This window comes from Salvelinus fontinalis, chromosome 9, assembly GCF_029448725.1.
Source record: "Salvelinus fontinalis isolate EN_2023a chromosome 9, ASM2944872v1, whole genome shotgun sequence".
Classification (NCBI taxonomy): Eukaryota; Metazoa; Chordata; class Actinopteri; order Salmoniformes; family Salmonidae; genus Salvelinus; species Salvelinus fontinalis.
In genome coordinates this window covers 52,666,497-52,679,306 of record NC_074673.1, presented here as the reverse complement: position 1 = coordinate 52,679,306, position 12,810 = coordinate 52,666,497, and the positions used below count along the sequence as shown (strand labels likewise).

The following is a 12,810-nucleotide window of genomic DNA, read 5'->3' as shown; positions in this document are numbered from 1 at the left end:
AGGGCCGCGGCTTTTGTGGAGCGATGGGTAACGACGCTTCGTGGGCGACCGTTGTTGATGTGTGCAGAGGGTCCCTGGTTCGCGCCCGTGTCGGGGCGAGGGGACACACGTAAAGTTATGCTGTTACATTTGCTGAAAATAAACGCAGTTGAAAGTGAGAGGACTTTTCTTTTTTTGCTGAGTTTATGTATCCTAACAAGTTTTCTAGGGCCTTTGGAAGAAAAACAGGCCCACAATATCAAAGATACTTCAGAGTGGGGATGATGTACTCTTCTGCATGGATATCTTTCTGTCTATGACAAACCCCCCTATGGTGTTTGTTTCCAAAATGCTCTATTGTGGTCTCATCTGACCATAGAATCCGGTCCCATTTGAAAGTTCCAATCATTTGTGGCAAACTAGGCACTTGAGTTTGTTGTTTGATGACAGCAAAGGCTTTTTTTATGGAAAGCCTCCCAAACAACTTGTGGTTACGGAGGTGGCATCTGATCGTAGTTTTGGAGACTTTCTGACCCCAAGACCTAACTAACATCTGCAATTTATCCAGCTGTGATCCTTGGAAAAATTTTGGTGGCCACTTTAACCATCCTCCTCACTGTGCGTGAAGTCAATATAGACACACGTCCTCTTCCAGGCCTATTGTTAACATCTCCAGTTGCTTTAAACTTCTTCATTATTGCCCTGATAGTGGAAATGGGCATTTTCAACCTTTGAACTATTTTCTCATAGCTATTTCCTGATTTGTGCAGCTCAAAAACCTTTTGTCGCACATCATTACTGTGATGGATGACTGTGGGAACTTGGTCTGTATGTCACCTCAAATTTATACCCCAGTGAAACAGGAAGTCATGGCTTACCACTTAAGTATTCCTAATCACTCAGGTGAACTTAAAAACGTAAAATATGAATGGGAATATACTTCAGTTAGATTTTACACATAAGAATTTCTAGGGGTGGCAATAATTGTGGCACACATATTTTGTAGAAAAATATTTATTTAGTTTACTTTGAAAAAATTAAAGGTTAGATTTTTTTGTGAATATTTTTGATTGAAAGACCAAGAGGATAAACAGCAAAGACATTTTTTTTTACAGACCATTTTGCTCATTTTTACCAAGGGTGCCAATATTAGTGAAGGGTGGAAATGTGTGTGGGCGAAAAGAATGAATGAGTGTCAAAATAAGTAAAAGCGAGAGAAAAGGAACTGGGGTGAGAAAGAGAGGATAATGAGTGTGTCATTAAATATTTGACCATATGATAGACTTCATGTTGTCTGCTGTGCCCCCTAGTGGAGCTCAGATGTACTTCAGGCAAGAAAATGACAAGCCTCATATGCTCCTCTGGAAGAACTGAAGTACCTGGTTTATAAAGATGTTACTTGCTGTAGGAAATGAGATGACATAATTATGTTGTTATATTATTCTCTTAAAGGAAAGTGATGCTGTGAAATCAGCGAGGCTGTCGTCACAAAAGCTTTCCCCCAAATGGTGCTTCCTTGACTGTAAGTATTGCTGCCCAAACAAAGAGAGTATTTTATAAGAGAACTCTCTTCCTCATTTTGGAAACAATTGAAATGCAGCATTAGATTTCTGTTCAGGAATGCAATGCCAGTATATGGGCAGGAACATATAGATTATGAAAGGTGTGTTTTCTTTTCAGGCACAACTGCTGATCGATTCTATAGGATAGACCGTGCTCAGGTATGTACTTGCAGTGTTTCCCCTATATTAATTTAGTATCTGGGGCCCACCAATGCTAAATGCTAAAGCTCCAAAAAATATGATGTAATGTTTTGCGCATGATTTATGCAATTAGGCCCTTTCTTCTACTTATCCGATGAACTCATGCATACCCTTTTTTGTCTCGCATGCAGTTAGAAAGAAGTTGCTAACTAGCATTAGTGCGATCAATGACTAGAAGTCTATGGAGTCTAGCATGCTGTTCCCATATACTTCGGTAGCTTTGCCACCGCTGCTGAAAAAAAAAATCCAAGGGGCCCCTGGCCCAGGCAATTCGACAATCGAAAGAAATTACACCAATATATCTCAATTCTATGGATCACGTAATCTCATTATACACCGATAATATCTTACTTTATCTAGAAAATGTATTTCAATCCCTCCCAAATGCTTTGAAGATAAATTCAGCTCCATCTCAAGTTATAAAATAAATCTAACAATCTGCCCTACTGCCTTTTTTTCAACACCCTGAAAAGGACTCTATCGCTACTTATGGAATCCCAATTGTAGAAATGTTTCCTTCCGTTGGCAGAAACTTTGACAGAACGCTCAATTCAATCCGACCTCAGTAGATGTACCCAGTTGCTTTAACTGGCAGAATATCTATTGTTAAAATTAATATATTGCTATGGCTGAATTTCTGTAGTTCAGTGGTTCCCATGGCTCTATTGGGATAAAAGTCATAGTGCGGTTTCAAAATGTATATGGCAAGGTAAACGATCCTGGATAAAATTAACACAATTACAAAGAGGGAACCGTAGCACTAGCCGTAGCACTAGCCGTAGCACTAGCCGTAGCACTATTCGTAGCAAACTTTAAATTGTGTTTCCAGGCAGTAGCATTTCATCCCATCCTAAATTGGTTTCGACATGATTCTTCCACCCCCCCGGTATAGAGATAAATATAGTGTCTCCTATTGCCCTGGAATAGGTGGTCTTCACTGATATGTCCCTTAAACAATGTAAACTACGATTTGGTCCTATTATTGCTCATATAATTTCTATTTGGTGTAAAATTGAAAAATAATGTAACTGGTAATCAAAATAACATGCCCATACTCCAATATTTCACAATAACGCCTTGCAGCCTTTTTCATCACCCTAATAATCCAAATGTGGAATCCATACCCTTGTCGATATCATGGACAGTTGTTTGAGAACAATCCAAGATTTGAAGGACGCATACACAAAAAATCATTTTTTATATATATCTACAACTTAGGTCATCTACCGAACCATCCAATGATGGGATTTATAAATAAATTCTCTGGGCTCCCAATGGGACTGATCTCTATAATATATGAACAACTTTTGAAACGCTCATATTCTGAGCTAGCCATTCAAAAATTATGGTCTACAGATCTAATTGAATCTGAACTACTGAACTGGAAGAGAAATACAAAAAATATGACTTTGACATCCCTTAATCCGAACAATCAATTTATACATTTTAAGTTTGTTCACAGACTGTATTTACCAAGGAAAAGTTTTACAATGAAATTCCCAACTCTTCACTGTGCCCCCTAAATCAGTTAGGCACAATCTTCCATTGGATGTGAGAGTGCCTTGCAGTTAAATGCTTCTGAGGAAAAGTTACTAAATTCATTTAGTATTGCATGAATGTAAATATTCAATGCTTTGCATATATTATGTTACTTAACGATGATAGCTTCTTGGATTTCTCAATCAATCAGAGATTGTGGGGTGGAGGCCTACTTCTTTTGTTGTTGTTTAATTGTCCTGTGTTTATACTAATAATAAATAAATAAACAATCCAAGGGGAAACACTGACTTGTGAATATGCCATATAGTTTTTTTCTGACCACCTGACTTGACTAGGATAAACTCCTGAACATTATGGTAAAGCTTATAAGTATGCAAGGCCACCATCTATATCACCCAGGGTTTTAATGAGGCATGTTGTTATGACACACTGTCATGACTCTTTTATAAACAAGCTATAAACTGTTATAATAACCTGTTATAACCTCAAGGAGCACCTCAACTACGTGACGGAGATCTCCCAGGAGGACCTCTACATCCTGGACCCGGAGCTGGTCATCAAGGAGACGGTGGGCACTTCGCCGGGCATGCCCGACCTGGTAGACTCGTACGGGGAGTGCCAAACGCCCGAATCTCGCCAGTTTACCTTCCCATCCTCCTCCTCCTCTCCCACCTCCTCCCCAGGACCCAGGTGAGAATAAAAACACTATTAAGATTAAGCCTAATCTCCATTAAAAGTGCTTTTTAGTCTAGAACTAAGTTTAATCTGTGTCTGGGAAACCGTCCCTTTATGGTTTAGAGACTGAACAAGGTCATATTTTTAATTGGATGCACTCTAGCTTGGTTTCTTTGCACCATATTTATTTGAAAGAAAAAAAGTCCTGTATATAATGTTGGCTCCCTCAGGGAAGATGACACAACAACCAATTTTACACACACACACACACCCATTCACAAACTTTTGAGCGCAACAGTGACAATTCTATTCGTAGATATTGGCAGGAATGTAAAACATAAAAAATGTATTACTGTACTGAGTGGTCCTTCTCCCAGTCACTAACCTGTACCTCTTCTCCCTCCCCTCCTGCAGTATCAGAGAGTCCCAGAGGAAGAGGGTGTCCAGTGACAGCTCGGTGACAGAGGCCCTGGCTCACAGCAGCGACTCCCAGGCCTCCTCCAAGACCGGCCAGTGCAGGTCAGACCCTGACTTTAGCCTGAATCCTATACATCTTTGTGGACATTTTCAATTGTAGTATGGTTTTACCAACTCATCAGTCCATTTATTGTTGGCCTATGGTTGCACCAATGTTATCTATCAGACCAATTATCAGACCTTTGTTGAACTGTGGTGTCTTTTGGATGACTGTTCAATCAGTGTCTACATTCCAATGGTGTGGCATCATAGCATTCTGGTCATGAGCAATGGCCAGGAGCGATAACCAAACTACCTTGAAACAATGTTGGTAGAACACCAGATCTCAAAATGTTGACAATTGGGTAGTTAATATAAACATAACTACTTAACAGCATACATGAGGGTTTATTTTAATTCTAATGGATTTGTGTTTTATTCTTCATGGTCAGTCATCAGCATAGCAGTATGGCGTGCTATGTAACAACATTGTCTTACGTCAGATAGCACGACAATTCCGCCTGCAATGTCGGTTGGCGTAAGAAAATGATGTGACAAAGCCTAGTGTTACAAAGCCATGTCATCTCTCTCAGGTTCAGTATGGATTGAGTCATAAGAGAAATGATTTGGACACATGTTCCATTCAAGTATTCAAAAGCTTCCAAGGAACTTGAATCAGCATTGTTCCCTGAGACAAATTTTAGCTCACTCCAAACCTGTGATCATATACAGTACACGTGTATTTGATTATTTGTCATTTAAATACTTAATTCTGTGTATTTAGGAATTTTCAAATGTGTGGCCCAAATCAACTACTTCTTTTGGATGTATTTTCATATTCTTTTCTATAAATAGCTTACTTTCCAAATACCTTATTTCAAATACCAAACAGACCAGGTTCAAATGCTTGGGAGTATTTCAATATTTGTATAAATACCCTGCATTTCAGTATTTTCAAATACACGACAATACCTTCCAAATTTACAGTATTTCCAATATTCAACTACTTGTGTTTTCAAATAAAACAAATCTAAATACCTACTACCAAATGTCTTTAAAGTAATTGACATACATAGGCCTACTCTAAATAGTATTTGAACCCAAGTCTGGCTCACTTTCCCAATTATCGTTGTGATTTAATATATTTTTTTTAAATAATAATAATTCAAACACACTTTGTCAAACAGCGCTTAATATGCATGATATGTCATCCATGCTTTATCCTGTCTTTGTCTTTGAAGGAGAGGGCCTAAAATTGTGACTGTTCATCGGCCCCATACAACTATTGCTGATTTCAGACCCATGCTTAGGTATGCTGTCTGTTTCTGTATGTGTCACGCTTACTGTCATGCTTACTTGTTATGATCATCATCTCAGTGCAATGTCATTTAGCTTTGTTGTAAAATCTGTCTCTTGCCCTTCTCACAGTTCTGGAAGTGCTCTGTCGTGTGATGCTGAAAAAGGTAAAACATCCCCTGTTGATTTGTTCTCAATAATCTGAACGGATAGGTACAACCATACTTGCATACCAGTATGAATTTTTACAATACAGTCTATAAAGGTAATTTGATACAGTGCTAAATAAACTTAAAAGCTAATTGGACTGCTTCACTATCAGTTTTGTCCTAGTTTGTTTTACAAACAATCAGAATGGAGAAAGCCATTAAAACCACTTAGAATTCATTTGTGGCCATCCTAGGGTCATGTACTACTCGATACTAACTACTCGTACTACTAAGATATTTAGAACTTTCATGATTCAGAATTGTACAAGATATTGTGCTATATGATATTTTGGCCATGTCACCCAGCCCTCATTTGAACCATATTGTATTTACACACAGAAAAGTTTCAGGCTCGCTTAAGGTTCAAAAATATAATGAAAAGCCTCATAAGTAAACTGTGAAGAGTATAGATGCCGTACTCTGTTTTTACAGTAACTGAGTTAATTGAGTGTGTGAAGACAGAAGATCTGGAAAGGGTAAGTTCCACAACGTGGTTAGTTACACAGCATCCATTCCTTCCATGCATCCTCCTCTAACAGTGTTTCTACATTTACGTTTGACCCCTCACTTTAAAAAAATGTAAGATACTAGACAAATGTGGGTGTACAATTTGAAGCGCTCTAAAGGTAAAGCACAGTAAAGCAAGTTGAAGTACTTTCAAATTGAAACACAGCAAAGTGTAATGACTATAACGTTGAAGCACTGTCAAGTGTAAGCACTGTAAATTAATGTTTTTGTTCACAGCTCACAGAGCTCCACAAACAGGGGGCAGATATTTTCACGCAGGATACTTTGGGCTGCACCTTACTCCATTACGCAGTGGAGGTGGGCTGCAAGGAGATTGTTAAGTACATCATAGACAACGGTAAGAGACTGACCTGTCAAACACTGCAGTTGACTCCCATCACTTTAGGTATTAAGTACTGCTATGACACTGTTTCATTCTTAAGTTCTCGATAATGGAAGCACTCTGCAGTATCACATATAAACACAATGAACATATGAACATTTTCCATCACTTTTGTGGACCAAACATAAATAAACATTTGAACATATCCAACATGGATGATAGATGTACTGTATGTGAAGTATATAGGGAACGTGTGTTCATTTAGATACTGGATGCAATATCTGAATCCTGTCTGTTGTAACACACAGCACCTACCACTCTCCTGGATGTCACCGAAAAAGAGACGTGAGTCATGTTGTCAACTTCCTTTTACATTAAATATCTTGACACAGAGGTCAACTCTCTACTGATTACTATTAAAGCTAAGCTCTGCCCTCAAATAATTAAATAGAAAATCACCTCATCTATATGAATTAGTCAGTTCCTGGAAAAAAGTCTGTCAACTGGGTCAAACCTAGAGCTCCCAGCTACAACACAACCTGATTGACAAATGTCATGTGTGTGCGTGTGTGTCTATGTGTGACACAGAGGGGAGACGGCTCTCCATAAAGCTGCGTTCACGCGTCAGAGGACCATCTGCCACTACCTGGTGGAGGCCGGGGCTTCCCTCATGAAGACTGACCTTCAGGTAAATTACCTTAATGAATCAGGATGATGGTTATCATATTTGCTAGCTCTAGTTCAGTAAAGGCTTATTATAGGGGCCTTTTTTTACTTGACCAGGTAAAGGGCTCAATGAATCAGGCTGATGGTTATCATAACAAGGCTGATGGTTATAAAAATGACAAGTTCTAGTCCAGTAAAGGCCTATTTTAGGGGGAAATTGCTGTGTATTCTTTGTAATGGCGATTTCATGTTCTTCTCTGTCAGTGAGAATTGTACCCCTGCAGGATTCCTGGCTGGTCTTATACATCCACAATGGTCTTAGTACACTACACGGTCACCATGGTGAACTGACTCGTGACAAGAAAAAGCCTGTCATCATTATGAGAATATTTTTTACTGTTTACTTGCCAATTCAAAAAGAAGATTGAATGTTTCAGTGTGTTTTTTTGTCATTGTCATCAGAATCAACCAACATGCACAGTTTCACACACACATCTCTATACCCCCCACCCCTCTCTCTCTCTCTCTCTCTCTCTTTCATCCCCCTTCTTTCTCTCAACCCCCCTCACCACCCCTTTTCTCTCTCTTCACCCTTCCCTCTTCCTCTCTCTCATCCTTCCCCGCTCTCATCCTTCCTCTCTCTCCACCCCTTCACCCCCCTCTCTCTTTCCACCCCCTTATACCCATCTCCCTTTTACAGGGTGAGACGCCGAAGCGGCGTGCGGAGAAGGCCAATGACCAGGAGCTGGCGGAGTACTTGGAAAACCGCCAGCACTACCAGATGATCCAGCGAGATGACCAGGAGACTGCCGTTTGATGATCCCACTATTTACCGAAACCGCACCACGCTCTCTCTTTCTCCCTCTCCGTTTGCCATACCTAACAGTAGGAAGTTCTGTGATGGGTTCAAGGGGGGGGGGGTGTGTCTTCCCTCTCTAACAGACCAGGCTAATTACACCATCGAAATAGAATTACTATTTCTATGGGCTACACTCCCAGTATGGGTCGAAGTCTAGAGGCGAGCCAGTGAAGGCAGGTCTTCCTTTCATCCGCTTGCTAGTGATGCTTCAGTTTGACTAGAGTGCTATGTGTAAAGAGTGCATGAATGAAAACCGCTTTTCTTCTATTGCGAATGGGTCCAAGTCCGCTACTACACAGCAAGCGATTGTAAATGAAAGGGCAAATGAAAAAACAACAGCTTTTTGGGGTATTTTCAGGGCTGGAGTAACTGTATCTGAATGTGGCTTTATGAACCTTGTATCTTTCCATATGCAATGGCAAGGTATCTATAGGAATGTGTAACGTTTAAGTGTGTCATTGAAATGGATGGAGGTTGCTTTTAACCAGGGATACTGTTAATGTAAGTGTGGGCTTGAGATATGATAGATGCTTTGCCATATTGTATGAAGGCTCATACTTTCCTTTTGAATTCTCGTGACCTCTGGATGTGCTTGTTTACTCGAATGGCAGTATGTTTGCTCTGCTATTGGATATGTAACTTATAACTTATGTCTATCACTGATAAACCGATATATTTAAGAAATGCTGTACTATTTATAGAGAACTGTTTGCGTTTTTGCTTATGATCAAATATTATAAAAGCAGGCATCCTAATAACTCATTATTAAAAGCTGGTTTTGCACTGCCACTCTTATTACAAAAACAATGCTTTGTATTTCTCTATGTGGCTTGAAATTCCTCTTGGTGCATTACATTTAACAGTTCTTAGATATTTATATACCACAGCTTTTAGATATTTTTATGCACTGTGTCCATGTTTGTTACATACAATGTAAATTTGATGTATTTTTCCAAATGTGTACTTTGCAATGTATAGTTTTTCTGTGTATAGGTGAGACGTTCTTATTTACAAGTTGATTACTACATGCTACACAAGTGCAGTAAGAATTCAACAAAAAAACAGTTAACAGATTCCCCAAAATGATCACAAATCACAAATAAACTTCTGTATCCATTCTTTAATGCCACATCATTACTACTTTAGTCAACTCTTTGTATATTTCATATATTAGCCAGTTTATGAACACTTATGGAATGTGAGGAGGAAGTTCAGTTCACTTTATTAGCCTTAATCAGTAATTTGTCTCGCATTCCGTTTGTCTCAGTGAAACTTAATTAAACACTATTGTATGTGCAACCTGACTGCTCAGTCAAGTATCTTACAACAACAGTTTATTTTTCTCTTTACAACTTACAAGTATTATCAGAAACATGGCTTGATTATTGTGAAATATAGATTGCTTTTATCAATACTTAGAAATCTTTGCAAGAACTGCCTATTATTTGTTTGCTTTTAAGGGGTTATGAAACGTATATGTGTGTGTTATCAATGCTTTGTTTTGAGTTGCTGTGCAATTCAGGGTTAGAGAATTAGCATCAAGCCATTAAGAATGTCAGAATGACTACTGCTGAACTGTCCATTGTAACTACAGAGATTTCAAAAGATCGTTTTTGTACTTATGAACAGCGATCAGAGTAATGGACAGACCTGTATGAAATGTATTCAAATAAATATTAGTTGTACTCTATATTTGCTCATCAAGCCTGTTTGTTACTGTTTGTTTGGAGAAAAATAAAACTTGAAACATTGATTATCGCAGTTTATGGCCCTGTCATTACTTCACTTTAAAACATACAGTACATTTAGGGTTACTTGATATGTTTAAGTTATGTAAAGCAATGGGATCTGTGTTCAATTGTCTTTTATTTTCTGTGGTTAAAAGAATGAAGAGCATCCTGGCGTTTCAGAATAGGAGTTTTCCCTTTTCGATCATAAAGAATAGGATTACATGGACAGGGGGGGACCTCATCTTAGATTAGCATCCCTTTTATCTAATACTATTTGTGGATAAAAGCCCTGTGCTTGATTGGGGAAATCCATGGGATCGGCACAAGTTCGCAGATTATTTTATTGGCTGTTTCGTTGCTTGATGGCTTGTCTTTTCTTAGGTTGGAAAATAGAGGATAACTTTGTAGGACTCCGCAGGGGAAGACTTCCATCCACAAGTTAGCCTTCATGTGACTTTTCCCAGCTTCGCAGCTGCAGGCTCCAATAGCAACTGTCCAAAAATGCTCCCCACGTATGCCTGATCCATTTCAGCATGAGGAGAGAACCAACAACCTAGGGTGGTGGTGGCATCAAGTCTTCCCTGAGAAGCAACAGCCAACAAAGCTACGAGATAATAAAAATATATAATTCTGCTTTTCACAGCTTTAATACACAGTACCAGTCACTTGGACACACCTACTCATTGAAGGATTTTTGTTTATTTTTACTATTTTCTACATTGGAGAATTATAGTGAAGACATAAACTATGAAATAACACATATGTAATCATGTAGTAACAAAAAAGAGTTAAACAAAACAAAATATATTTTATATTTGAGATTCTTCAAAGTAGCCACCCTTTGCCTTGATGACAGCTTTGCACACTCTTGGCATTCTCTCAACCAGCTTCATGAGATAGTCACCTGGAATGTATTTCAATTAACAGGTGTGCCTTTTTAAAAGTTAATTTGTGGAATTCATTTCCTTAATGCGTTTGAGCCAGTCAGTTGTGTTATGACAAGGTAGGGGTGGTATATAGAACTTTGAACGTTTCTTTAAGTGTAGGCGCAAAAACCATCAATGATGAAACTGGCTCTCATGAGGACCGCCACAGGAAAGGAAGCTGGAAAGGAAGCTCTGCCACAGGAAAGGAAGCTCTGCTGCAGAGGATAAGTTAACTGCACCTCAGATTGCAGTCCAAATAAATGCTTCACAGAGTTCAAGTAACAGACACATCTCGATATACAACTGTTCAGAGGAGACTGTGTGAATCAGGCCTTGGTGGTCGAATATCTGCAAAGAAACCACTACTAAAGGACACCAATAATAAGAAGAGACTTGCTTCAGCCAAGAAACACGAGCAATGGACATTAGACCGGTGGAAATCTGTCCTTTGGTCTAAGTCCAAATTGGAGATTTTTGGTACCAACCGCTGTGTCTTTGAGACGCAGAGTAGATTAACGGATGATCTCCGCATGTGTGGTTCCCACCGTGAAGCATGGAGGAAGAGGTGTGATGGTGTTTTGCTGGTGACACTCTGTGATTTATTTAGAATTCAAGGCACACTTAACCAGCACGGCTACTACAGCATTCTGCAGCGATACACCATCCCATCTGGTTTGCTCTTAGTGGGACTATCATTTGTTTTCCCACAGGACAATAACCCAACACACCTGCAGGCTGTATAAGGGCTATTTGACCAAGAAGGAGAGTGATGGAGTGCTGCATCAGATGACCTGGCCTCCACAATCGCCCAACCTCACAACCCAATTGAGATGGTTTAGGATGAGTTGGACCACAGAGTGAAGGAAAAGCAGCCAACAAGTGCTCAGCATATGTGGGAACTCCTTCAAGACTGTTGGAAAATACTTCTTCATGAAGCTTGTTGAGAGAATGCCAATAGTGTGCAAAGCTGTCATCAGGGCAAAGGGTGGCTACTTTGAAGAATCTAAAAGTTGATTTTGATTTGTTTAACACTTTTGGTTACTACATGATTCCATATGTGTTATTTCACATTTTTGATTTCTTTACTATTATTCTACAATGTTGAAAAAAGTAAAAATAAAGAAAAACCCTCGAATGAGTAGGTGTGTCCAAACTTTTGACTGGTACTGTATATATGTATTCTATTATTTTACTTTTAGATGTGTGTTTATTATTGTCAATCGTTAGATACTAATGCACTGTTGGAGCTAGAAACACAAGCAATTTGCTACACCCGCAATAACATCTGCTAAATATGTGTATGTAATGAATAAACTTAATTTGATTTATGGAGTCCTTTCAAATTATTATCTGACTTGTTAAGCACATTCATTTGTAATCGTGAATTTATTTTGGCTTGCCATAGCAAAGTGGTTGAATACTTATTAACTCAAGACATTTCAACTTTTCATTTTTAATTCATTTGTAAAAAAAATAATAATCTTAAAACATAATTCCACTTTGACATTTTGTGGTATTGTGTGTAGGCCAGTGACATAACATCTCAATTTAATCACATTTTAAATTCAGGCTGTAACACAACAAAATGTTGAAAAAGTCAAGGGGTATGAATACTTTCCGAAGGCACCTTATATCCCAGTGACCAAACCTTACACCTTACATGAAACCTACAGTATCTGGTACTATTTACGCAACTGACTTGTTTCCTGATCAAATATTCAATTGATCCAATATTCAATTGATCAAATTGCTAGCACCGGCCTGTAACTGTCTGAATCGCCGTGTCCCCAGCCAGCCCAACCACTCACTGGATCCATACGATCACTTGGCTACGCATGTCTCTCCCTAATATCAATATGCCTTATCCATTACTGTCCTGCTTAGTGATTACTGTCTTATTT

At 38.9% G+C, this 12,810-nt stretch overlaps 1 protein-coding gene across 4 annotated transcripts in view; it reads left to right on the top strand.

Annotated features, from left to right (window-relative positions):
* The window catches only part of dgkzb (diacylglycerol kinase, zeta b), a 93,299-nt gene extending 83,293 nt beyond the window's left edge, over positions 1–10,006 (top strand). For 3 of the 4 annotated variants that reach the window (XM_055934838.1, XM_055934837.1, XM_055934835.1), the window contains exons 23-33: positions 1,432–1,501; positions 1,660–1,700; positions 3,733–3,932; positions 4,332–4,436; positions 5,615–5,683; positions 5,802–5,836; positions 6,311–6,354; positions 6,623–6,743; positions 7,037–7,073; positions 7,317–7,416; positions 8,095–10,006. In XM_055934838.1, coding sequence (XP_055790813.1) covers positions 1,432–1,501; positions 1,660–1,700; positions 3,733–3,932; positions 4,332–4,436; positions 5,615–5,683; positions 5,802–5,836; positions 6,311–6,354; positions 6,623–6,743; positions 7,037–7,073; positions 7,317–7,416; positions 8,095–8,211 — 939 coding nt within the window. In that variant the 3' untranslated portion in view covers positions 8,212–10,006. The remainder of the gene's footprint in view (positions 1–1,431; positions 1,502–1,659; positions 1,701–3,732; positions 3,933–4,331; positions 4,437–5,614; positions 5,684–5,801; positions 5,837–6,310; positions 6,355–6,622; positions 6,744–7,036; positions 7,074–7,316; positions 7,417–8,094) is intronic. The other variant, XM_055934836.1, reaches the window with a different exon arrangement.
* The last annotated feature ends 2,804 nt before the right edge of the window (positions 10,007–12,810 follow it).